The sequence below is a fragment of the Caretta caretta genome, chromosome 6, assembly GCF_965140235.1.
Source record: "Caretta caretta isolate rCarCar2 chromosome 6, rCarCar1.hap1, whole genome shotgun sequence".
NCBI classification, from domain to species: Eukaryota; Metazoa; Chordata; order Testudines; family Cheloniidae; genus Caretta; species Caretta caretta.
In genome coordinates, this window is record NC_134211.1 from 121,877,828 (window position 1) to 121,901,179 (window position 23,352).

The 23,352-nt window shown below is 49.9% G+C and overlaps 1 protein-coding gene and 1 long non-coding RNA gene across 10 annotated transcripts in view; one reads left to right on the plus strand and one right to left on the minus strand.

Annotated features, from left to right (window-relative positions):
• LOC125638454 (uncharacterized) overlaps positions 1-11,368 on the minus strand; it is a 136,037-nt gene extending 124,669 nt beyond the window's left edge. For 3 of the 7 annotated variants that reach the window (XR_012669119.1, XR_012669117.1, XR_012669118.1), the window contains exon 1: positions 10,499-11,367. This is a non-coding gene — a long non-coding RNA (uncharacterized LOC125638454). Of the gene's footprint in view, positions 1-10,498 lie in introns of all 7 variants that reach the window. The other 4 variants (XR_012669116.1, XR_012669120.1, XR_012669115.1 and 1 more) reach the window with 2 other exon arrangements.
• Positions 11,369-13,339: 1,971 nt separating this feature from the next.
• On the plus strand, positions 13,340-22,807 carry OTX2 (orthodenticle homeobox 2). Of its 3 annotated transcripts, XM_048854877.2 has the most exons (5): positions 13,340-13,653; positions 13,796-13,899; positions 18,030-18,248; positions 18,759-18,910; positions 21,003-22,807. In XM_048854877.2, the coding sequence occupies exons 3-5, from the start codon at positions 18,152-18,154 to the stop codon at positions 21,621-21,623; spliced, it is 870 nt and encodes a 289-aa protein (XP_048710834.1). In that variant the 5' UTR covers positions 13,340-13,653; positions 13,796-13,899; positions 18,030-18,151; the 3' UTR covers positions 21,624-22,807. The 3 variants fall into 3 exon arrangements, with proteins under 3 accessions (XP_048710834.1, XP_048710835.1, XP_048710836.1); XM_048854878.2 differs by having other exon boundaries at positions 13,340-13,899; XM_048854879.2 differs by lacking the exons at positions 13,340-13,653; positions 13,796-13,899 and adding an exon at positions 14,748-15,926.
• Positions 22,808-23,352: the final 545 nt, after the last annotated feature.

Sequence of the window (23,352 nt, forward strand, 5' to 3'; positions counted from 1 at the left end):
TGTGGAGCTGCCCATTTGCCCATTTCTCCCTGGGTCCACAAACCAAGTAAGCGGTGTTTCATTTTTCACACATGTACAGTCGTTGTTACGCATGCAAAATTCCCTCTGGAATGAGCTGGTGTGAATCGTTTTCTCCTTGGGGTGATAATGCAGACGCAAGGGAGCCTGGAGGAAGGATGGTCTTGTGTTTAAGGCAGTGGACTGGGTGTCAGGAGGTCTGGATTCAGTTCCTGGCTATCCCACAGACTTCCTGTGTGACCTTGGATAATACCTCCACTCCTTATTTGTAAAATGGGGATGATATATCCCTGGATCACAGGAGTAGTGTGAGGATTACTAAGATACTACAGGGATGCAGGCCAGAGAAAAAAACTACATAGGTAGCTCCCTCACCCATAACGAAGTCCATGCCCTATTACCAAATCGCTCCCAGATATTTTGATTCTGGCTCAGTAGCCTTCCAAAACAGAGCAGTCCTTGACTTCACTTTTTTAAGGTCCCTTTTCTCCCTTGAGTGTAGAGATGTGTGAAAATGTCGTTGTTCAGAATTTTGCATTCATGCATTTGCCATTTCCTTTTGTGTATGCTTTTGCACCTCCTCGATTTTGGCAGCATTTGAAACCAGGCATATTAGCCTCAGAAGCACGCAAACTTGCCAATGATCTTGTTTCAAGGTGAAAGCCACCTTTGCTTGAGAACTATGGGGCTCGTTCGGCTCAGAAATATTTCTCCTCAAAACCAAGCCCATTTTCATTGGGAGAGTGGCCCATCTTTCCACGAAAAGGTTGCACCCTTTTTCCAGAAAATGGGCTTGTCTATGAGACCATAATACCATGCAAATTTATTTTTGAATTTTAAGTAGCTTTGTATTTGATCACTGATAATTTGTACATCTCAAACTGGAAGACTCCCATGAATAATTAAGGCGGGGCAATGTATGGCCAATGGTATGGATAACATTCTCCATTGTCTTCATGAGCAAATATCTTCATATAATAATTAACCAAATGTTGGGCGTTACGTATAGAAGTTTAAACAGTCTTCTTTTTTTAAACTGTTTCCCAGCAAGTGGAATTTCCTTCCTTAGAAGTTTTTAAGGCCCGGCTTGACAAAGCCCTGGCTGGGATGATTTAGTTGGGGATTGATCCTGCTTTGAGCAGGGGGTTGGACTAGATGACCTCCGGAGGTCTCTTCCAACCCTAAGATTCTATGATTCTATGATTCTAAGTGTGAGGGAGCACCACAGAATGGAAATTGTTTATATATAATGTAGTGTAACACGTACTGGATATGTTGTATGGCTGGGCTATGTTTATTTTGTGATTGTAACCATCACAACTATGATATAGCAGTGCGGGTTTTGCATCTGTTCAATATTTTGCATTTCTTGACAATGAATATGTTGAATAAACTGTTTGAACTCTGCCATCTCAGTAAAATATTGTGAGTACGCTCTCTGTGAAAGTCAGTATTGTGTGCAGTAAAGAAATGACTAGGGAACGAATTCTGGGTTGCTCATTGCAGATACAAAAGCATAGACACATATATGGTAGGTGCATATTATATGTATAGATTAAACAATGGTGGCATGCAGTAAAAGTGCAGATACAGAAACCTTATCGAAGCCTGAGCCCCAAGCTCAGGGGTGTATAAATCGAAGAATGGAGTACAATATGAGCTTGACTGCTGTGGTCACAAACAGCTATGCTGAGGTTAAATGCATGGATCTTACAAAGGGCAAGATTTGGCCACAGTTTCTACTTTTCTATGTGTTTTACCAAAGTGATGATACTGACTAAGGTGGCGGCAGGGCATATTAACTTTCACATTTCTTTTTTCTCTAAAGCAGTAAGAGGGAAAGATGCATGACATAGGCAAGTCAAGACATTGTGAGAAGCTGAGAATTGAGAATCCCAGAGGAGATATTATTGTTCTGGCCCATGCACTCAGCCTGGGACACTGAAAAGCTATATGGGGACAGTCTCATATGGCCAAGGTTTTCAAAAGTGACTAGTGATATTGGGAACCTCAGGTTTTGGGTGCTCAGATTGAGAAACCTTAAAGGGGCCTGAATTTCAGAAGTTGGGTTCTCTGCAATTTCTGAAATTTATGCCCCTTTACGTAATCTCAGGTGACGTGCCCATCACCTGAGGCCGCCAAAATCACTAGTCACTTTAGAAAATCTTGGCCATGGGCACCAAGAAATGGTCACAATGAAGGGTTACAGGAACAGAGGATTTTCTGCTACATAAGGGCAACTGTATTTCTGCTCTGGAATGAGAACGCTTTTCAGAGAGTTCTGTCTTGCACCAAGCGATAGAGTCAGTAGTGAGTGGCAGTGGTTAAAGCAGGTCAGACTATGCCCTCCACCTGATGTGGGAACTGCATTGTCTTGTGGTGACAGGACACAGCCAAGAAAAGAAAATGGGAACAAGACTAGCTTCTTCCCAGTGTCTATTGATAATTCATCCTAGGCTCGTTGGACTAGATGACCTTCTGGGGTCCCTTCCAACCCTGATATTCTATGATTCTTGATGTAAAACCAGCTAACAGTAGAAATGCAAGGAGTCTTTCAGAGAGTTTGAAATGCCGGATGCAATTTCCTGCAATTTTAGGAGTCGGGACATTTCAGAAGATAGTGGTGTTTCATGAAATCTAGCTATGCTGTCTCATTTATGTCTTTCCCCCAAGAGGAGCAGACCCTCCTTTAGAGAAGAGCACATAGACAGGGGACTCCTAGCAAAGGTCTCTCTCTCCCTACTGGCAGAAAAGCTGGACGCCCCGGAAACTCTTCAACCACACAACGGCTCCCACTTCAAATGGTGCTGCCTGGCGGTAAAGCCTCACCTCACCAGCCAAGGAAGGGGAGGAGCAGCACTCCCCCAACCTAAGGTGGGGGAGAGGAGGGGAACTCATCCCTCCGGCTTTAGCAGAGAGCAGGGAGTTACACTCTCCCATACTTGAATTCCAAAGGCATTGATTACAGGGTAGATCAGCTAGGGAATGAGGAGTGTGCTGGTGATGGGCAGGGAACAGGTCCTGAAGGAATCAAGATGCTTTGGGTAGGCATATGTCGCAGGAGAGTGAAGATGGAGGAAAAACCTCCAAGCCAACAGGCCACAGCTTGTCTGTCTGTCCATCTGGGAGAGAGAACCAGCTGGCACTTTGTTATCATTATTTCACAGTCATATTGTGTGGGCATCTCAAGGCGCATGCAGGTTAGACCCCTTTGTGTTCTGTCTGTCCATTGGAGGGCGGGGAACACTCTTCTGTCTATCTGGGAAAGAGCATTAGAGGGTCACATCCCTATCTGTCTCTGGGAGAGAAATGGTGGGGCACGGCTCCCTGTATGGAAGGAAATTCTTTGCCAGTCTGCAAACTTGTGGGAGCTGGCTGGGCACTTACCTATCTGTCTGAGATCAGCAGCTGGCCGGGCACGTACCTGTCTGAGGGCAGGAGCTGGCTGGGCTCTGTCTTTCTGTCTGAGGACAGGAGCTGGCTGGGCACTCTGTGTCTGATTGTCTGTCTATCTGAGATCAGGAGCTGGCTGGGCTCTGCCTGTCTGAGGACAGGAGCTGGAGGGGCACTCTGTGTCTGTCTGTCTGTCTGTCTGTCTGAGGACAGGAGCTGGCTGGGCTCTGTCTGTCTGTCTGAGGACAGGAGCTGGCTGGGCACTCTGTGTCTGATTGTCTGTCTATCTGAGATCAGGAGCTGGCTGGGCTCTGCCTGTCTGAGGACAGGAGCTGGAGGGGCACTCTGTGTCTGTCTGTCTGTCTGTCTGTCTGTCTGAGGACAGGAGCTGGCTGGGCACTCTGTGTCTGTCTGTCTGTCAGTCTGAGGACAGGAGCTGGAGGGGCACTCTGTGTCTGTCTGTCTGTCTGTCTGTCTGTCTGAGGACAGGAGCTGGCTGGGCACTCTGTGTCTGATTGTCTGTCTATCTGAGATCAGGAGCTGGCTGGGCTCTGCCTGTCTGAGGACAGGAGCTGGAGGGGCACTCTGTGTCTGTCTGTCTGTCTGTCTGTCTGAGGACAGGAGCTGGCTGGGCACTCTGTGTCTGTCTGAGGACAGGAGCTGGCTGGGCACTCTGTGTCTGATTGTCTGTCTATCTGAGATCAGGAGCTGGCTGGGCTCTGCCTGTCTGAGGACAGGAGCTGGAGGGGCACTCTGTGTCTGTCTGTCTGTCTGTCTGAGGACAGGAGCTGGAGGGGCACTCTGTGTCTGTCTGTCTGTCTGTCTGTCTGAGGACAGGAGCTGGCTGGGCACTCTGTGTCTGATTGTCTGTCTATCTGAGATCAGGAGCTGGCTGGGCTCTGCCTGTCTGAGGACAGGAGCTGGCTGGGCACTCTGTGTCTGTCTGTCTGAGGACAGGAGCCGGAGGGGCACGCTGTGTCTGTCTGTCAGTCTGTCTGTCTGAGGACAGGAGCTGGAGGGGCACGCTGTGTCTGTCTGTCTGTCGGTCTGAGGACAGGAGCTGGCGGGACACGCTGTGTCTGTCTGTCTGTCGGTCTGAGGACAGGAGCTGGAGGGGCACGCTGTGTCTGTCTGTCTGTCGGTCTGAGGACAGGAGCTGGAGGGGCACGCTGTGTCTGTCTGTCTGTCGGTCTGAGGACAGGAGCTGGCGGGGCACGCTGTGTCTGTCTGTCTGTCGGTCTGAGGACAGGAGCTGGCGGGGCACGCTGTGTCTGTCTGTCTGTCGGTCTGAGGACAGGAGCTGGAGGGGCACGCTGTGTCTGTCTGTCTGTCGGTCTGAGGACAGGAGCTGGAGGGGCACGCTGTGTCTGTCTGTCTGTCGGTCTGAGGACAGGAGCTGGCGGGGCACGCTGTGTCTGTCTGTCTGTCGGTCTGAGGACAGGAGCTGGAGGGGCACGCTGTGTCTGTCTGTCTGTCGGTCTGAGGACAGGAGCTGGCGGGGCACGCTGTGTCTGATTGTCTGTCTATCTGAGATCAGGAGCTGGCTGGGCTCTGCCTGTCTGAGGACAGGAGCTGGAGGGGCACTCTGTGTCTGTCTGTCTGTCTGTCTGTCTGTCTGTCTGAGGACAGGAGCTGGCTGGGCACTCTGTGTCTGTCTGTCTGTCAGTCTGAGGACAGGAGCTGGAGGGGCACTCTGTGTCTGTCTGTCTGTCTGTCTGTCTGTCTGTCTGAGGACAGGAGCTGGCTGGGCACTCTGTGTCTGTCTGTCTGTCTGTCTGAGGACAGGAGCTGGAGGGGCACTCTGTGTCTGTCTGTCTGTCTGTCTGTCTGAGGACAGGAGCTGGCTGGGCACTCTGTGTCTGATTGTCTGTCTATCTGAGATCAGGAGCTGGCTGGGCTCTGCCTGTCTGAGGACAGGAGCTGGCTGGGCACTCTGTGTCTGTCTGTCTGAGGACAGGAGCCGGAGGGGCACGCTGTGTCTGTCTGTCAGTCTGTCTGTCTGAGGACAGGAGCTGGAGGGGCACGCTGTGTCTGTCTGTCTGTCGGTCTGAGGACAGGAGCTGGCGGGACACGCTGTGTCTGTCTGTCTGTCGGTCTGAGGACAGGAGCTGGCGGGGCACGCTGTGTCTGTCTGTCTGTCGGTCTGAGGACAGGAGCTGGCGGGGCACGCTGTGTCTGTCTGTCTGTCGGTCTGAGGACAGGAGCTGGCGGGGCACGCTGTGTCTGTCTGTCTGTCGGTCTGAGGACAGGAGCTGGCTGGGCTCTGTCTGTCTGAGGGCGGGAGCTGTCCAGGCGCTGGCCGGTCCCTTCCCCTCTCTCCTCCGGGGCCGAGCAGCCAGCGGGCCCTGGCGGGGGTTGGCTAGGCGGGCTGATCCCGCAGCTGGCGGCCCGCAGGCTGGGCTCAGGCCCGGGGGAGCCGCGGCGCGGGGAGAACAGCTCCGGGGAACCCGACTCGCCGGACTGAAGCCGGGGAAGGGCCGGGAGCTGCCAGCAGCGTGGGCCGGGGCTCGGTGGCCGGGTCCGACCGGGCCCAGAGCCCTGCGCCGAGGGGCTGGCAGAGCGGGGGCCCAGCCTGAAACCAGCCCCGGCAGGGGGAGGCCCCCCCACCCCAGCCAGCTGGGCGCGTGGGCTAAAGCTCCCGGGGTTATTGGGGGGGGGGATCCTATTTGGGGAGCTGCAATCCTGGGCCACCCCCACCCCCTTGGGAATTGCCATGAGCAGCTTCCCCCTTCCCGCTCCCTCCCCCTGAAAATTAAGGCGAGCGATTGATTGCTGCAAGGGGGGGACGGGGACGTCTGGATCCGTCAATAGGCCCGCTTGGAAACCTGCTTCCCCCAGGTTTGCAGCCAGCGATCGCCGCCAGCAGCCCCTGGAGTGGGGGTGGGGGAAGGAGAAAGGTCAGGGGTGACCCCACCCTTCTGGTTGCAGGATCCGCCGGCGAGAATACTTGCAGGTGGGGAGGGACCAAGGCCATTGGGAAGACGGGGCTGGATCGGGGGCTGCAAAAATCTCCGACAAAGCTTTGCCCTTCTCCTACCACTCACCCCCACTGCCCGTGAGCTCCCGACGCGTCTTCCATGAGCACCTGGGCAGGGCACGTGTGGCGTGGGGCTGTTCTGTGCCTTGTTAGGGGCCCATCGGCCAGATCCAGTGATTAAACCTAACTCCGCCCGGTGCCATTAGCAAAGAAGAAGAAAGAAATGATGAGCTAAACTCGGGAGCAGCAGTGAAACGAAATCGGTTTCCATAGACCGAGATAGGATGTGTCTCTCCCCCCGCCCCCCCCCCCCCCAGCTTTTGTCTTGAATGTTACAAAGACCTACAGAAAACTTCTGTGCAAATCGTCTCCAGTGAGGCTGGGTCGTGTCGGGAAAGGAACAGTTAAGTGAGCTGTAGCTCAGGAAAGCTTATGCTCAAATAAATTGGTTAGTCTCTAAGGTGCCACAAGTCCTCCTGTTCTTTTTGCGCATACAGACTAACACGGCTGCTACTCTGAAACCTGTGAAAATGCAGGAGAGACGCTCGACAGTCAGCCATAAAAAGTGTGTTTGTGGTATTTATTGTGGGGCAGGGGAACTGACACCTGCTTGTTTGTGTTTTATTTTTAATTCATAAATCGACTTCTCTGCCGAAGGAGCTGTATCGATCTCGACTTTGTTTCATTTAGGGAAAGCCACCTCCTCTAAATGTACCTTTCCATCTCTCTCTCTCTAGTCAGACATTTCACACTGGAGTCACGGCTCTTTTGACCCGAAAAGAGAAGCTTGGTTTGGAAAAAACAAACCAACAAACCCCAAGATCTGCATAAATGTAGCTTTCAGCAAAACCATGGAATGAAAGCTTATTTCAAAATAATAATAATAATAATAATATAATAATTAATAATAAAAACCCCAAACAAATGCATTAAACTCCGGCGTGGTTTAGATGAAGGATCATCTCTAGCAAGGCTGGGAATGAGAGAAACAATTTGTCTGTGGCTTTGGGGGACACACATTCGTTGGCGGCCGGCCGATTAAATGCTAACCCCACTTCTGCCTTGCTCTGGCCGGAATGAGGCCGGCCCCCCAATTAAAGTCCCTTTAAAATGCGCAAGGAGACAAGCTGGATTTGTCCAATTTGCGGCTTGATGCTGCTATTGTGAAAACGACCCAGAAATCGGTGGCCATCCATGCCTCGCTTATGCTCTTGATCAGTTTATCACTGGACCAGAACCAACGTGGCCAGTCCTCACTCCTGTTCCGGGGTGAAATTAGCGACCGGCCAGTGGACCCGGGGGGGGGGGGGGTTCACTGTCTGGCTCAGGTATGGGCAGTTACCCTGACAGGGATGCAACTGCATTCGAGTTCATGGCAGCAGGCTGCTCCTCGCTATGAATTGCCTTTGTGTTTGGATAAAGTATGTAATCTTCTCCTCACCCACACCATTAAACCAGGTTGCCTTTTCAATTAAGAACTGTCTTGAGCACAGCAGTCAATTTGCCTAATGAAGATGCAATATATTTTCACTCCCCCCCCCAAAAAAAAATAATGGGGAAATCCCACTTTTTCATTAGACACGATTACGGAGAAAGTACAACCGGGGGATGGGGGGGGGGGCGGACTGCCCAAACTAAATGTGGCCCACGCCGTTTATTAAATACCAGGCTTTTAAATAAATTGAAATTTCATACAGATAAGACGCCAGCTTGGGTTTCAAATATGGCCAGGCAGGCTCGCTTCCTTCAGATTAAAAAACCAACCCACCCGAGTCCATTCTTTAAAACGCACTCATCAGACAGCAAATCCCGATTAACCCAAGTATTGTCGAGTCTCCGCTGCAATTACGCGGGCAAACTTTTTACTCAGTCCAGTTCGCTTCCATTAAACCCGAGTCGGATGCTTTCAAATGGACTTGCACTCGTCCATAATGTGCAGCTTTGGGGGACAAACAACACCGTTTAATCAGGCAGGAACGCAGGGGAGCCGGAATGGCTTTACAATGAATTTCAAATGGCAAAACAAATTGGAGCCGGCTGTATTGTTTAAAACGCTGCCTTTCCCCCCCATCCCCTCTGAGCAAAACACGGAGCGCGAGTTTGTGAGGACGAAAGGCTGCTTTTTGCCATTCGAAAACAAATATCTCCTGAAATGAAAGAAGCGAGTGAAGTTGGACATCATTTAACAAAAACAAACAAAAACGGGTTTAAAAAGTGTGAGATTCCTTCCTTAATCGTTGGCAAATTAAAGGATTTCGTTTACTAGACGGTTTCCTGACCGTGTTCTACTTGTTTGAGCTTTGGTAACCCCCCCCTCCCCCCCACACACACATACACACAAATCCGCCCCTTTCTTTTGCAGGTAAAATAATATTTCCAACGTGCCATTTAAAAGACGAAACTATGGATATAGTTTTCAAGGGTATGTTTAGCGATGGGTGGATAAAAACCATCCAGCAATAGATGTAAGTCAGGGAAAGAAAGAAGATAATACGAGGGTTCATTTCTTAGTCACAGGGTAACAACAGTTGGTTTCTGATCTTTTGCAAGTTTTCTGCATTGTGTGGGGGTGAGGCTGGGGGTGGGGGGGGGGGGCTAAATGAGTATTTGTTTCTCCACCAGCCAGCGGCTAAAGAAGATCTGCAAAGAATAGTAAGGAAGATTTTCGATTAAAACCTTATCCCAGCTCCACGGATTACTTTATATCGATTCTTATATATGTGGCTGCAACTGATGGGTTCTAATCAAAAGTCCAAAGGAAAGGAAAAGTTCTTTGCGGGTCTCACTAAAAAAAGTTTTTTTTCCCCCCATATGCGGGAAATAAAGGCTATAAAAGGTTAGAAAGGAAAGACTCGTTTCAAGCTTCGCTGGGGATTTATTTTCTTCTTTCTTACAAACCTCCCCCCACCCCCTTTTTTTTTTTTTTTTTGTTTCTCCCCCACAAGCCGGCTATGAAGTTTGCCAGCATGCTAGATACTAGAGTGTAATCGTTATTTTAATATCAGGACTGCCATCTATAACCTGCTTGCTACACAGAGCTGCTCATCCAGGCAACTCAGGGCAAGAGAGGAAAATTACGGAAGCGGATAGTTAACGCCTTTCATGAACAAACACACACGCACACACCTGACCCACCGGCTCCCACACTTCCCCGGGGGATGCACAGAACATTTCCACACTCGTTCGCACCCGACCCACACCCAGCACACTCGTCTGGCACAACCCCCATCCAGCTCTCTCCGGAAACACACAAGATCGTCTCTGGTTATGTTCACATTCGCACTGCGAATTTATTTCTTGATTTCAGGGAGACTTTTCTGGTTTGGACCCTAGTTCGTGTTCAGCCCTTCCTCGGGCGTAGTTCCCTCTCGCTCGTTGTATCATTTGTAGGAAATAGAGGGCTGTAAAACGGGCGGCTTCCAGATTGCCAGATTTCTCCCCCCATTTCCTCCCCCACCCATACAAATTATGAAAGTTGGTTTAATCGAGGTTGGGATGGCGACTAATCAAAACCCCCAAAGGAGCGTAGGCAGCTCTGACACAAAATGAAAAGGGAGCTCTTTTTAACATTGCAAGGACTGGTAACATTTCTGAAAAGTGGCTCGTGGTATTTGTGAATGGCTGTTTAAATCGCACTACCCCCTTCCCCCCCAAATAAGTTTTTTAGGGGGTCAGGAGAAGCATTGGAAACCGCAGCTGGATTGCAGATAAACTGTAAGGGAAGTGTGGAATATTTTGACTAGACACAAATCCGCTGAGGGAAAAGCTAAGTGAGTGCCATGCATTGCTCTCCGGATCCGACCAGGGACGGAGGGTGGCAAATCATAAATCGGTTCGTTTTAAGGGAGCTTGCTTAAGTCTCCGATAATAAACTCTTTCTTTTTGTCACCAGATACTAAACCGAGCTGTTCAGAACTATTAGCCAGCGGGGTAATAAATACAAACCGCAATAAACGCTTGCAAAACAGTCAACTGAGAGTGGGAAATAATACCAAAGGAATCACAAATAAATAGAGAGTGAAAGAGAGAGAATGGATCATACATATATGCAGAGAGAGGGGAAATGAATGGCTATTTAACACAATTGGTAGTGGAAGTTGAAGAACTTACTGCAAATCAGAAGTGAGAGCGTTTTTCATCCCAGAAGTAGAGTTTTGGTTCTCAGAGGACACAAGTTCTTATAGATCAAGACGCAGGGTCCACTCACTATCACTTTATCCCGAGCTAGACTGGGTTTCTGGGGCTGCACCTGGTCTGAAATGGTTTCCAAATGGAAAAGAAGAGATTGGAAAGTTTAAAAAAAAAAAGAAAGAAAGAAAACGCAAGTTCTTACAGCTGGAGAACCAGTTTTTGCAACTTTCCCATTAGCTGCAGGAAAACTGAAGCCAGAAGCTGCTGCAAAGTCTGTGCAGAATTCCTCCAGAAAGAAGGTTCCCCCCTTTTTTTCCCCCCTTTCAGATCCAATCTTTGCAAGAGCCATTCCAGCACATTGCTAAGCTAAAGGGAAATTCTCTTTGATAAAGCGGTGTTCCCAGCTTCTGGGTTTTAAAACCTAAATCTATATTCAAATCTGGCTGAAGGTGTGTTCTGGGATTTATGAAAGCCTCTTAAAGGGGTAAATTTACCAAACCGTGACAAAATCATCACAATCTTACTTTAGACATCTGAAGTGGATGAGAATTTTAAAGAGACCCTTGTTTATTTAAGTAACACCGTCCATTTCTGCCACTTCTTTTATTGGCCGTGCGATTATTCCAAAGTTATTAGACTCGAGCGGAGAGCTCGCCTCATGCGGTCCCCTATCTACGGGGAAGGGAGCTCCCTTATTCACACTGCCCCACAAGATCTAAGCACGGTCAGTTTCAGGCTCTGCGGCGAGAACTGGATCTTCACGGCAAGCCCTGGGGCTTGGAATATCGTTCCAGATCTAGCCCCGCTTTTCACTAGTTTCTCGGGCGCTGTATTTTATTTAACTGCATCTCCAAGGCCTCCCCACTCCATCCCCCTCTCCCGTCCCCGTTTACTGCCCCCCCCCTTTAAAAACAAAATGATTTCGACTCAGGAAAAAAAAATTCCTTCTGGCCCAGGATACACGGGGAAGAATTATCTTTCTATTTCTTCCAAGTGGGATTAAGGTTACTAAATAGTGTGGGGACGAATGGGGGCGGGGGGAGCTGATTTTGGATATTTATTGTTACTGCCTGTGTTGAATGGCATTCTGAGGGATGGGGTGGCGATGCCGCCAGCGGGATATTTACACCATTTGGGAGTTAAGTATTGTGTGCACAGATCTGTATCGGGGAGGGGGGGGGGTACAAAGAGCCAGGACTCATTCCTCCCCCCCTCCCCTCAAACTAAATGTGTCAGGGCTCCTAAAAAAGAAGGATGGTGGCTGGATCTATGCTAGGTTTCAGAGGAGCAGCCGTGTCAGTCTGAATTCGCAAAAAGAAAAGGAGGACTTGTGGCACCTTAGAGACTAACCAATTTACTTGAGCAGAAGCTTTGCTCTAATTCTCCTGGGCAAGCCGGGAATTGGGCACGGCTCTGTCCCCGGCAAGGAGCGGCCACCTCAGTTCTCTGGGGCGCCTCTGAGCCAGCAGGACATCCCGAAAAGTCAGAGCAGAGCAGAGCAAAGGGACAGGGACTGAAGGGGGGGGGGCGATTGTTGTTGATTTACTTTTGCTTTGGTTTTTGTTTGGCTTTCATTCCCCCCCCCCCCCCCCCCAATAAAGCTCCAGAAGCCGCGCTGCAAATCGCTAACTCGGCGGCACTGGAATAATTCGTTGCTTGCCGCCGGTCCCAAGGACAACCGCATTTGGTTACACACATACCGCCTCTGAAAGCGCCGCAAAGAGACGCGTTAATTACTCCAACTTCATTACCCCAGGTCACCCCCATTCAAAGGATCGAGCTGATTTTCTTCTGTCTCCCCTCCCCCCCCCCCCCCCCCCAGGTGCCAGGAGAGGCAGGGGCGCCGCTCGCTCGCTGGCTTTCTGTCTCCTGATCGCTGCGAGTTTGGGGGGGGGGGGTGTTTTTCTTTTAAGTCTATTTTAAATGTGTTCATTTGGCTGCTCTCCGCGCTGGGGGCGGCGGGGGGGGGGGGGGGGGTTAGGCAGCGATCGCAGTCCGATTGGACGGGTCCTAGTAAGTCACTGCACCGGGCACCTACAGCTCCCTGGTGCTGCCGGTAGACAGCTGGCATTTCGGGATCGCTCAGGATTTTGCTTGTCGCTAGGAACCACACAATATCCCTCTCCCCTGCTGCATACCCTTTATTTGTATTAAAATATTTGCATGTCCTATAGGGACTGTAAATTCAATCCACCACTCCCCAATCCCCCATTTTGACTGCATAGATTATATATATACACACACACATATATAATACACACACACATATATAATACACACACACACACCCCGGGATGGCTGATGGCTCATTTGCGCTGGCTATTCCTTGCCCTCTGAATTCCTTATTCTTGCAGCAACCCATTGGATCCTAACCTGGAAATCTAGCCCTTTTTCTGTCTGCCCTTGTCCTAGCTCGTATCTGATCCACCTTCGTGTGTCTGGTATGGCAGGTGCGGGGCTAGCCCCCTGACATAGTTTGCGCTGGCGTTTTCTTTCTCTCTTTCTCTGCCTTAGTTTCACTTTCTTTGGTACCTCAGATGCTTCGTCTTTGACAGGCGTTTTGCTTTTAATCCAAGAGCTTCTTGGCAGCTTTTGCTTTGTATTCTCCTGTATTTACCCACTTCCCCCCCCCCCCTTCCCATCATGTTTACTCTTATATTTTAATATCCTCGTGTGGGGGGGGGGTGTGGGTGTGTGTGTATCCTTCCTCCCCGCCCCCCACTTCCTCCTCTCCCCAGCAATAGGGTAACGTGATCCTTGCTGTCCGTCACGTTAATTGTACAATTAGTTCATACGCCCCAGCCCAGAATGTGTATTATTAAAGGGAGCATCGTTTCTTTTATGGATATTCTTGTGTCATTTTGGTCGCTGTTATTTGTTGCCTGATTGTCTCCCTGGTGCAGCAGTGGCCTGTTTTCCTCCCCCTGTTGTGTGTTTTTATTATTTCCCCCCCTGGCTTAGATGTGTCAATCATTCTCCGCCTGCCATTGGTTGGAGAGTTTGCGTCAAAAAGTTGCCAGAGCGGCTCTTTCTCAGCAAATCTCCCTGAGAGAGGTAGAGACCTCAGCTCCAACTCACTCTCCACTGTTATTAAAAAGCAAATCACTTGGCCAGATCCTGCAACGGCCGACGCTGTACGTACCGAGTCCACACCCGGGCTCATTGATCGCCTTTAGACGCGTGTAGCCTCGCTCGCCCCTTTCCCGTTGACTTCTTGGGCCAGGTGGAGGCAGAAAGCGAGATTTCTAACTTACTGCTTTGTGGTTTCTTTTGTAGGAGAACTCTTTATTTTGAATTTGGCCAGGAGCATTTGGTCCGGTTTTTTTTTTTTGCCCTCCCTCCCCCCCTCCCCAGGCACACGCCTCCCTCGACGCTTCAAGGTAAGTGAGAAGGGTTTGCTTTTTTCAAAGAATTGTTTGGGGTTGTTTTTTTTTCGGAGCATGTGGATGGGACTCTCCTCTACCCCCTGACTCTCGCCTGTAAAACTGAGCTCCTCTTCTTTTTGTCTCGGGAGAGTTTGCAGCCGGCTGCAATAACAGCCTGCTTGCTTTTGGGGGAAGGGGTGAGGGCGGATTTCTCTTTGCACCGGGCAGCGTCAGGATTCTCTCTAGATATCATTTTTGGAAGGAAACGTTTCCCATCGTTATTTTGATTTTCTCACCCCGGATGGGGAAGAAGGGGGGGGGGCGTGTTTAGAAACTGGCTCGCGTGTGCCCCCCCCCTTTAATTCATTTTCATTTCCCCGAAACCTAGAGTCTTTCCCCTGAATGAAAAAGCAGGGACCAGATCAGCTAATTGAGGAGGCGGGTAGATACAGCCCCTCGAATTTCCCCCCTTCCCTTCCTTTATGTTGTCGTCTGCGGGACTCTCCTCCACAAGATCGAGCTTTTCCTTGGAGCTGGGCTGGGGGGGGGGGGACCTTATTGTTGTGGTTATTGGCCTGATCCTCTTGGCTCGAGCCGCTCTCTGGCTGTACATGTACTTTTTAAATAAAAAAATAATTGGAATTAAATCCCTGGCCTCAGCGGTTATTGATAAACAGATTTCTGCCTAAGACTCCCGATCGATAGCTTAAGCAAAGGGGAAAGTCATTTTGCAAACATGGCTTTGACCAGAAAGGACTCGAGGCAACAAGGAAAGGGTCAGATTAAAAAAAAAAAAGAGAGAGTATGTGTGTGTGTGTGTGGGGGGGACTTTTTAAAGCATCTTGGGGTGGAGAGAAAAATAAATAAATAAATGGGAAGTTGCTTTTCTATCTGCTGTTTAAATGAATGACAGGAATTGGATCGATTTCTAAAAGGGGTCTGGCATTGGAAAGGTGCTTTCAAAAAGGAGCCATTTGCTTTACCTAGGCGACTCTGGCTTATTTAGGTGACCGACACTTTCCTTCTTTGCAAGCACCTTTATTAACTAAATTGGAGCTCATACGTGGACACCTCTCTTGGACCGTGTTCCCCTTTAGTAGAAGGAAGGTAAACCCACCCAGTGCAAGTTTCTCCCCGGTGGTAAAGTCTTCTTTATGCAGAATAATTCGGTCAGTTGCTTCTATATCTGTTTACATTCATGGAGACTCAAGCGGGTTTAAGGTGCAAATCGAATCAAATGTTTTTTAAAAGCGTGAGCCTGGCAGGATTTGGGGTTTTTTCATAGAATACCGTTGGTTAGTCCGTTCAAGGTTGAGTTCTGGTTTTGCCCCTGCCTGTGGTTTTATTGTATAGCAATGAAGGGCTGGGTGTTTAAAACTTTTTTTTTCTCTTTTTTTTGGGGGAAGGAGAACTTTGAGGGTTTTTTGGCTGATTTTAGCTACACTGGTGGGGTCGAATGAAGAGCAACATTTGATCAGACCTCTTAAACCACTGCCAACTCTGGAATACAAAAAGTTCCCCTTCCTGTTACAAAGAGAGAGAGAGAGTGTGTCACAAAAAATATTAAAAACCAGAAAGTGACTACGCCCAAAAAAGGGGGTTCTCTCAGTGTCCATCCTTGAAATGATTCGATTCCCCAAGGCCTAAAACTTTCCCTGCAGTTCTTAAAAGGCCAAACACCGGGCTTCTTGTTTTGAGAAACAGGGTGCCAGTCTATATACGTTTTGTTTCATTGCCATCAGGCAGAAAATTAATCAGTGCACATGATCTGCAGAGCTGGGTCTGGCGGCCCGTAATTAGGGACCGTGTGCCACTCGGATTATCTCGTTAGTTTATCAAGAAAACATTTATTATAATTAATTCTTGGACGGGGTAATTATTATTGAGCGAGGGCAGCGCAACTGGTAGACTGGGTCTTTGGGAGAGAGGGAAAAGGTGACAGACAGATTGCGCAGAAAAGCCGTTAGATATAAAACAGCGAGCCTGCTATGAAGCCGCTCAGATCCGTCAACCCGCATACAACGGGCTTCGCTCCTGACCAGGTAGGACGGGACCCAAACTTTTCACTGTATTTAACGCTTTGCAGGCAAGTTGTGTGTTTTCTAAACGCCTCGGATTTAGATCGTCTCCCTCCACTTTCAAAGTGACGCCGGTTTTCGGCACTTTTAAAAAAGAGAGAGGGAGAGAAAACCTCTCCCACAAAGCCTAAAGCGAATTCACTTGAAAAAAGTTTGACACCAACGATGGAAGCTTTTAATCCTATTTCAGAAGAAAACCGGGCCTGGGAATGCCCCTCTAAAAGTTGGAGGTGGTCAAACATCAAAACAATACAAATAAGAGTGGTTTTTTGTTTTTTGTTTTGGTTCTGAGAATTTAAAAAATGTAATTTAAATTCTTCTATAAGGATTTTAGTGAAACAGATCTGCGAATGAACAATGTGTGTGTTATACTCACACACAAATATGCACACGTAATATTATTTACGAAACCAGTATCTTGTTTTTCTCACTAATAGAAGAAAGATTTGCAAATTATTTACAATTAGGTTCAAGAGGAAATACAATAATAAGTATGTGAATTTATGAATTAATTCATGCAGTTCAGGAAAGTTAAAAAAAAAAAACCCCAACCACCCCCAAGTAATATACTAATTAAAAACCTTCCTTAGACGTGAATTGGGGTTTGCAGTAACATAGGAACTGAAATAGAGGAAGGTGGCTTTGTTTATAACTTGGCAGAGATGTATTTATTTAATGAAATATCCACCTTTGAATATGGGGGAAAGGAAACCCTGAAGTGCCTCAGACATTCACTTTTTCGGTGCATGAACTTGGAATTAAAGGAGATGGGTTTTTTGTTGCACGAAAAATAAATTAACTTCCCTGTTAAGGAGTTCATTAAAAATAGCTGTCTGTGCAGGAAGCCAGCCAGTCTAAATATCACTGTCCAAATCTTCTAGAGACTAGTACACTTGGAAATTCCTTCCCCTTTGTCCGCCATTTTGGAAAAAAAAATTAGCTTTCTCAGAGTTGCAAAGTCCTTGGCTCTTTCCAAGAGAAGGACAACATTTTATGAAAGAAATGCTAATGGTTTAATCTGTCAGGATGTGTTAATGTCACACTTTGGAATCCCGAAGCGGGGTACAAAAGTAAATCGTTTTTTGTTTTTGTTTTTTTTTGGGGGGAGGGGGGAAGGCGACTGCATTCCAAGTAGGTGTCAGAAGGGCTAGGATACAACAACCAAAGGCAATCTGTGGCTGGAAAATTCTGCTTCCACCATCACCAAATGCAAGAGTGGAATGCATGGTGATGTGCATCTCCCTGTAAACACAGTCTTGCAATGGAAGGAACATGCTACTGATCTTTAATGTTTCTCTTGTACTAACAGGGGAAATTTGGAAGCAAGTTTAGCCATGTGGTGATTTCTGTTTGGAAGTTAAATGCTTGTTTGTTTAGCGTTAGCTCCATAATCAGGAGTTTCTGAAAGCCTAATAAATCTCTTACTTACCTCTAAATCTAATTACCCAAAGTACTAATTAGGTGAAAAATGGCTGATGGAAATCACTGCAAACGTGGAATGATCCTGGTGGGACAGAAAAGTTTGCCTCTTTCCAAGATGGCATTTCAGCTCCGCATTTTGGGGTTCGTAGCAGTTGAATGCGGCAAAAGCTGGGGTAATTAAAAAGCCCTGCCACAGACTGAGGGAGAGATCGGTTTCTTGAATTGTTTCTTTGTTTCTCACCAATGGGCTTTGTTATCAGCATTATTTATTTAGCCAAGGAGGTCTTTGTGTCTGCAAATGGCCCCAATCAAGTTTTGTTTGAGACAATTAGCTAGTGCCAGCCAACGAATCCCATGCAAATGTCCAGGGAAGCAACACAATGTGTGCATTTGAAGGCATGGGGGGATTGTGCTCCTGCGGGGCGGGTTGCAATTACTGTATGGGGTGTAATTTATTTATTTTTTTTAAATGCGTTTATCGAGTCAGTATCCTCCGGTCCGAAATGTAGCTGGGGGTCTCGGTGTCTAAGAGCAGAGGGATTGCCTGCTAAGAGCCACGCTCAAACAAGACAGCGGAGATAAAAGATCGACTCCAGGCAGCTCGGTAAATCACCCCCCTTTCTCCCCCCGCCTTTCACTTTGTAGACCCCTGATTTCAGCCAGCCCGCCGGGACCCCGACTCTCCGCTCCCGAGGGAATCGAGACCTTCCGGGCCTTTCCCCCTTCCCCGGATTTTTGGCCGACTCTCCTCCAACCACAACTTTAGCATGATGTCTTATCTCAAGCAACCACCTTACGCAGTCAACGGGCTGAGTCTGACAACCTCGGGCATGGACTTGCTTCATCCTTCGGTGGGATACCCGGGTAAGCGGCGTGATCCGGCCTCTGCGGCCGAGGGAGTAAAGGGCTCCGCTGGGGACGGGCTCAGCCCCCCAGGGAGCAGGGCTCGCCCCGGCTCCGGGCCGTGGGGTACACTCCGAAGCCGGGGCAGGGCTGCCCAGAACTCCCTGCCTCCTGCCCGGAGAGGCGCAGCCGGCCTGGGCCGGGAAGGGGGAGGTGGGTAGCTTGGGGCTGGGGCGCAGCGGGACCTGGCTGAGCAGGGCGATCTGGCTCCCTGTCCCTGGGAAACGCGCCCCTGCGCCTTCCCCCGCCGCGTTAACTTTCCCCGCTGGTGCTTGGGGCTGGGGGAGCGGGTCTGGGCGGGGGTCCCGCCAGGAGGGGCTCGGGGCGATGCTGCTGCCCTGGCTGGGGGGGGGGGGGGCTGCCCCCGGCGGGCGCTGCTCAGAGGGCGCGGGGAGGGGGTCTGCGCGGTGCCTGGCCCGGTTGCGGGGCTGCGGCTCAATGCCACTAAGGGCCTCCGGCTGCTCTTCGCAGCGACCCCTCGGAAGCAGCGGCGGGAGCGCACCACCTTCACCCGGGCGCAGCTGGACGTGCTGGAGGCGCTGTTCGCCAAGACCCGCTACCCGGACATCTTCATGCGCGAGGAAGTAGCTCTGAAAATCAACCTGCCCGAGTCCAGGGTGCAGGTAGGGACCTGCTCCCGTTCACCCGGGCCAGGCACCCGCAGCGCTAGGAGCTTCCCGGGCCTGGCGCCTTAAGACACCCTCCATCACCAGCCCCTTTCCTTCCCCAAGCACTCACCTGGCCGCCCACCCTGACCTAGCCCCAGCCCTCTGCCCCTCGCCGCCTGGAGCCCCAGCCTTTATTCCCTGGAAGCCAAAGACCACCTCTCCCCAGCAGCCCTCCCCCTGGATCACAATTGCCAGAGGCGGGTTTTCTGGCCAGGATCCGCCGCTGGGCCAGGAGAGTTCAGTTCCTTTGCCGGTGTCTGGAGAGCTGGGACAGCTTAGGGACAAAAGCCCCAGGCCCAGCCAACCCTTGCTGTCCTGGAAGCTGCTGAAGGGACCCGATCCTTGCTCCCGCTGAATTGCAACGGGTCCAGGGAAAGTGCATTGGAAGCTCAGGGAGGAAACCTCTCTGGCGCTGCACTCCTGCAAAAAGCTTTATCGGGGAGTCTGATTCCCCGCTTTCTCCCTGCCTGAGCTGTGTCACAAATAGACTCCAACCCAGGGCCCAGTTTCTGCTCCCGCAGCCACGGCTGGGCCCGCCAGCCCAGGGGGCCTCTTTGCAGCTTGGAAACAGCTCCCAGAGCCACTGGCGGAGGCTACAGAGACTTCATAGGCAACGGGGACAGCTGCAAAGTCTTACCCCCGCCTGCCCAGCCAGCTAATTGGAAAGCAAGTGTCTGGGAGGCCATTCGACTCCAGACAAGGGACCCCTCCTGCACCCAGTCAAAGCCAGGGGTGTTTTGACGTCAGTGGATGAAGGCTACGGCACGGGGGAGGGGGGACCCTTAGCAGTGTTTCCAACTGAGCCAAGGAGCAGCAGAAAGCTGGGTCTCACACTCACTGAGGGACTGGAGTGATGGATAGGGAAGAGAATGGGGGAGGGGGGATCTAGTCCTGCCTTCCTTACTCAGGCCAAAAATCCCAGGGTAGTCCCTTTGTCCCGAGTAAGAACTGAGCTCCCAACGTTTTTTGGTGCAAATAACTTTCAGAGTGTTTTATTACCTCACTCTTCTCGTGTTTGGGGGCGCTAGTCTCCCTCCTGCTACCCACCTTGGTTGTAGGGTTTTTATCTGAGAGCCTCGCAGAGGCAGTTGTTGGAAACTTACCAGGGTCCCACTCCCACAGGTCCTGTTTTGCCACCGGGCCTAGGAATGGATAGATCCTCTGCAGGATCGGGACCTTTGTCCCTGGTCCCAGGGCACCGATAGGGCCAAAAGGCCAACTGCAGTAAAGGGCAACAAATCTTTAAGTAGTCAACAGCTGATCTTGGGAATCTGCAATGCCTGGTGCAATAAAGTCTATGGGGCAACACAAGCAACTAGCTACAGCGAAGGTGCCCTCTGCAAAAATCAGCAGTGCTATCATGTTAAAGGCCCCATTATCTCTCCTCCTCCTCCTCCCCTCGCCTAGTGAACTGTCCACACAACCGGCCCCTGGACTTTCTCTCGACCCAAGCTGGCTAACTGGCAGCGAGCAGTGCCTTAGGGACTGGAGTGAAGGGCAGAGGCGAGGGGGCACGGGTGGCAGTGGCTTGTTGGTATCAGTGGGCAGCAGCCCCAGGTGCCTGGGTTCCCGGCGGCGCTAATAATCCCCAGATCAAATACCTGCTCTGCACGTCGCTGGCGCCCCACCGGGGAGCCGGGCAGCTGGGCCGTGAGCGGAATCCCGGGAGCGGGGAATCCGCCGCCTGCCCCAGGGACCAGCATCGCCTCTGCAGACGCACTTTCCCCTTTGTCTCCCGGTTTCCTCCCGGGGTAAGGGTCTATTGTTTCCGATTACCTGGAGGCCCTGGTTGGGGGGGGGGGGCGCTAGGCTGGCAGGCAGCGCAGATTGAGAGGGTTATTCCCCCCCCCCCGCCATGCCCCTATTAAACATTTTGATTTGCTCATTTCTACTTCTTCTTCCTCCCCATCCCAGAGCGTGGGGACCCCCCCTCCTTTGAAACCAGCCGCAGCTGGAACGAGCCCCTGGTGCCCCTGACTCCACCTCGCCCCCGCTCAGGGTCCGGAGCCGCGCTAACCGCCGGCTTCTCTCTCGCCTTCTCTCCCAGGTGTGGTTCAAGAACCGGCGGGCCAAGTGCCGCCAGCAGCAGCAGCAGCAGCAGAATGGGGGCCAGAACAAAGTGCGGCCGGCCAAGAAGAAGAGCTCCCCGGCCCGGGAAGTAAGTTCGGAGAGCGGGGCCAGTGGGCAGTTCACTCCCCCCTCCAGCACCTCCGTCCCGGCCATTTCCAGCAGCAGCGCTCCCGTGTCCATCTGGAGCCCGGCTTCCATCTCCCCACTCTCAGACCCACTGTCCACATCCTCTTCTTGCATGCAGCGGTCCTACCCCATGACCTACACCCAGGCTTCAGGCTACAGCCAAGGATACGCGGGCTCAACCTCCTACTTCGGGGGGATGGACTGTGGATCTTATTTGACCCCGATGCACCACCAGCTTCCGGGACCAGGGGCCACACTCAGTCCTATGGGCACCAATGCAGTCACCAGCCACCTCAACCAGTCCCCAGCTTCCCTCTCCACCCAGGGCTATGGAGCATCAAGCTTGGGCTTTAACTCAACCACCGATTGCTTGGATTATAAGGACCAAACCGCCTCCTGGAAGCTAAACTTCAATGCTGACTGCTTGGATTATAAAGACCAGACATCTTCATGGAAGTTCCAGGTTTTGTGAAGGCCTGTAGGACCCCTTTGTTATAAGAATAAATATTAATAATAATAAATAATAATAAACACGCTGGGCTGAACATTCCAGTTTTAGTCAGGTCTTGGTTAAATTAAAGAGGAAAAAAAAAGAAAAAAAAAGAAAAGAAGAAAGAGACAGTTGGTGTGATCATACCTAGATTCACCTCCTGCCCAAAAGCTCTGGAAAGGAATAAAGAAGAAATGAAGGAAGAAGGCCTTAAAAGGACAGATCATCTACTGAGCAGAAGCAGACAGACCAACCTGTGTTCTTTATAGTTTTAGCCAATTGTTGGGTTTCTTTGTTTGAAAGGAATGGCAGATCATTCCACTTATGGGCCAGTTTTAAAAAGAAAGTCTAGGTTTGGGTGTGGTTTTTTTTTTTTCTCCTTTCTTTTGTGTGTGTATGGAAAGATCCTTCACCCAGAGGTTTCCAGCGTGCTAGCCAACCCTTGGTTAAAAATCTTTGGAATGGACAGCATCTCTCTCTCTCTCTTTCTCTTTCTCTCGCTCAAGTTCATTCAACTGTTTCATGCCCAACTTGCTAGTTGGCACTGACAGACCTTGGGTCAGGGTTGTGTGGGTTGTGTGACTGATTGTCCTAGCTGCACTACTTTATTTAAAAAAAAGAAGAAGAAGAAATGTTCATAAGGAGTCAATATGTAGTTTTTAAGAGACAATCAGTGTGTGTCTTATATAAATGGTACATCTGTGGTTTTTAATCTGTGCTAGACTTCAAAACTGTGATCTCCTGTATTGTATGCAACTGTGAACTCCTCCCCAGCAGGGGTTCTGCTGTGATTTAAATAGGTTATAATTATAAGTGAAATTCAGAGCAACTGAGTTACCTAGTATCATCTTTTAAAAAAATCGCCTTTCACCACAGGTGAACTGTACTGAAACTTTTTCCAACAAACTGTCTCTGAATGAAAGAGAAAGAAGAAAACCACACAAGGACACTAAACTCATCCGTAGTAACTTACTGCTGGCCAAGCCGGCAGTAGAAACAAAACAGGACATTGGTCAATTGCTCTGACCTTGATGAATTTACACGGAGACATTCGTTGTCGTTTATGCTTGCAGATGTTAATTGAGAAAAAAGATATATATGCATAAACCTTTTTTTCCCTGGATTTGGCAGATATGTATAATTATATTAAAATGGTTCTAGCACAATTTATGGTTGTCTTCCATTTTAATTGTACAGGGTGAGTCAGGGAAAGTACCTCAAGACAGCATACTTCAAAGGACATACAAAACAAAGGGGCTGGGGGTTACAAGGGAAATGCAAATATTACTTTGCTATACAGAGCTGAGAGAGCCTCTTTTCTCTGGTTTCAGAGGGGCAGCCGTGATAGTCTGGACCAGCAAAACCAACCAGTCCTTGTGGCACCTTAGAGACTAACACATTTATTTGGGCCTAAGCTTTCCTGGGCTAGAACCCACTTCATCAGATGCACGGAGTGGAAAATCTCTCTGCGTTTACGTTTCCCACCGGCTGACGTTTTTCCTTTGGTACAGGTAGAAAATACAAGGGCTGATATTGTGTTAAAAATGGTCAATGGGCCACGTCAAGATTGGCTCGGCTAACATGAAAATAATCATCGACTATTTTCAGAGAGTGGCAAGGGGCTTTGTAGTCGGTGCCCATATGCCTGGGGGGGCGGAATGCAGAGAGGGCGCGAGAAAGCTTGGCTAAAGGGCTGTTTCTCCTGCGACTA

What these genes read in the sequence shown, in the direction of transcription:
- OTX2 (XM_048854878.2), top strand. Translation starts at nt 18,152, where the DNA reads ATGATGTCTTATCTCAAGCAACCACCTTACGCAGTCAACGGGCTGAGT. An exon ending in TCCTTCGGTGGGATACCCGG is followed by an intron (nt 18,249 to 18,758) that starts GTAAGCGGCGTG and finishes TGCTCTTCGCAG; the next exon opens with CGACCCCTCGGAAGCAGCGG. An exon ending in TGCCCGAGTCCAGGGTGCAG is followed by an intron (nt 18,911 to 21,002) that starts GTAGGGACCTGC and finishes CTTCTCTCCCAG; the next exon opens with GTGTGGTTCAAGAACCGGCG.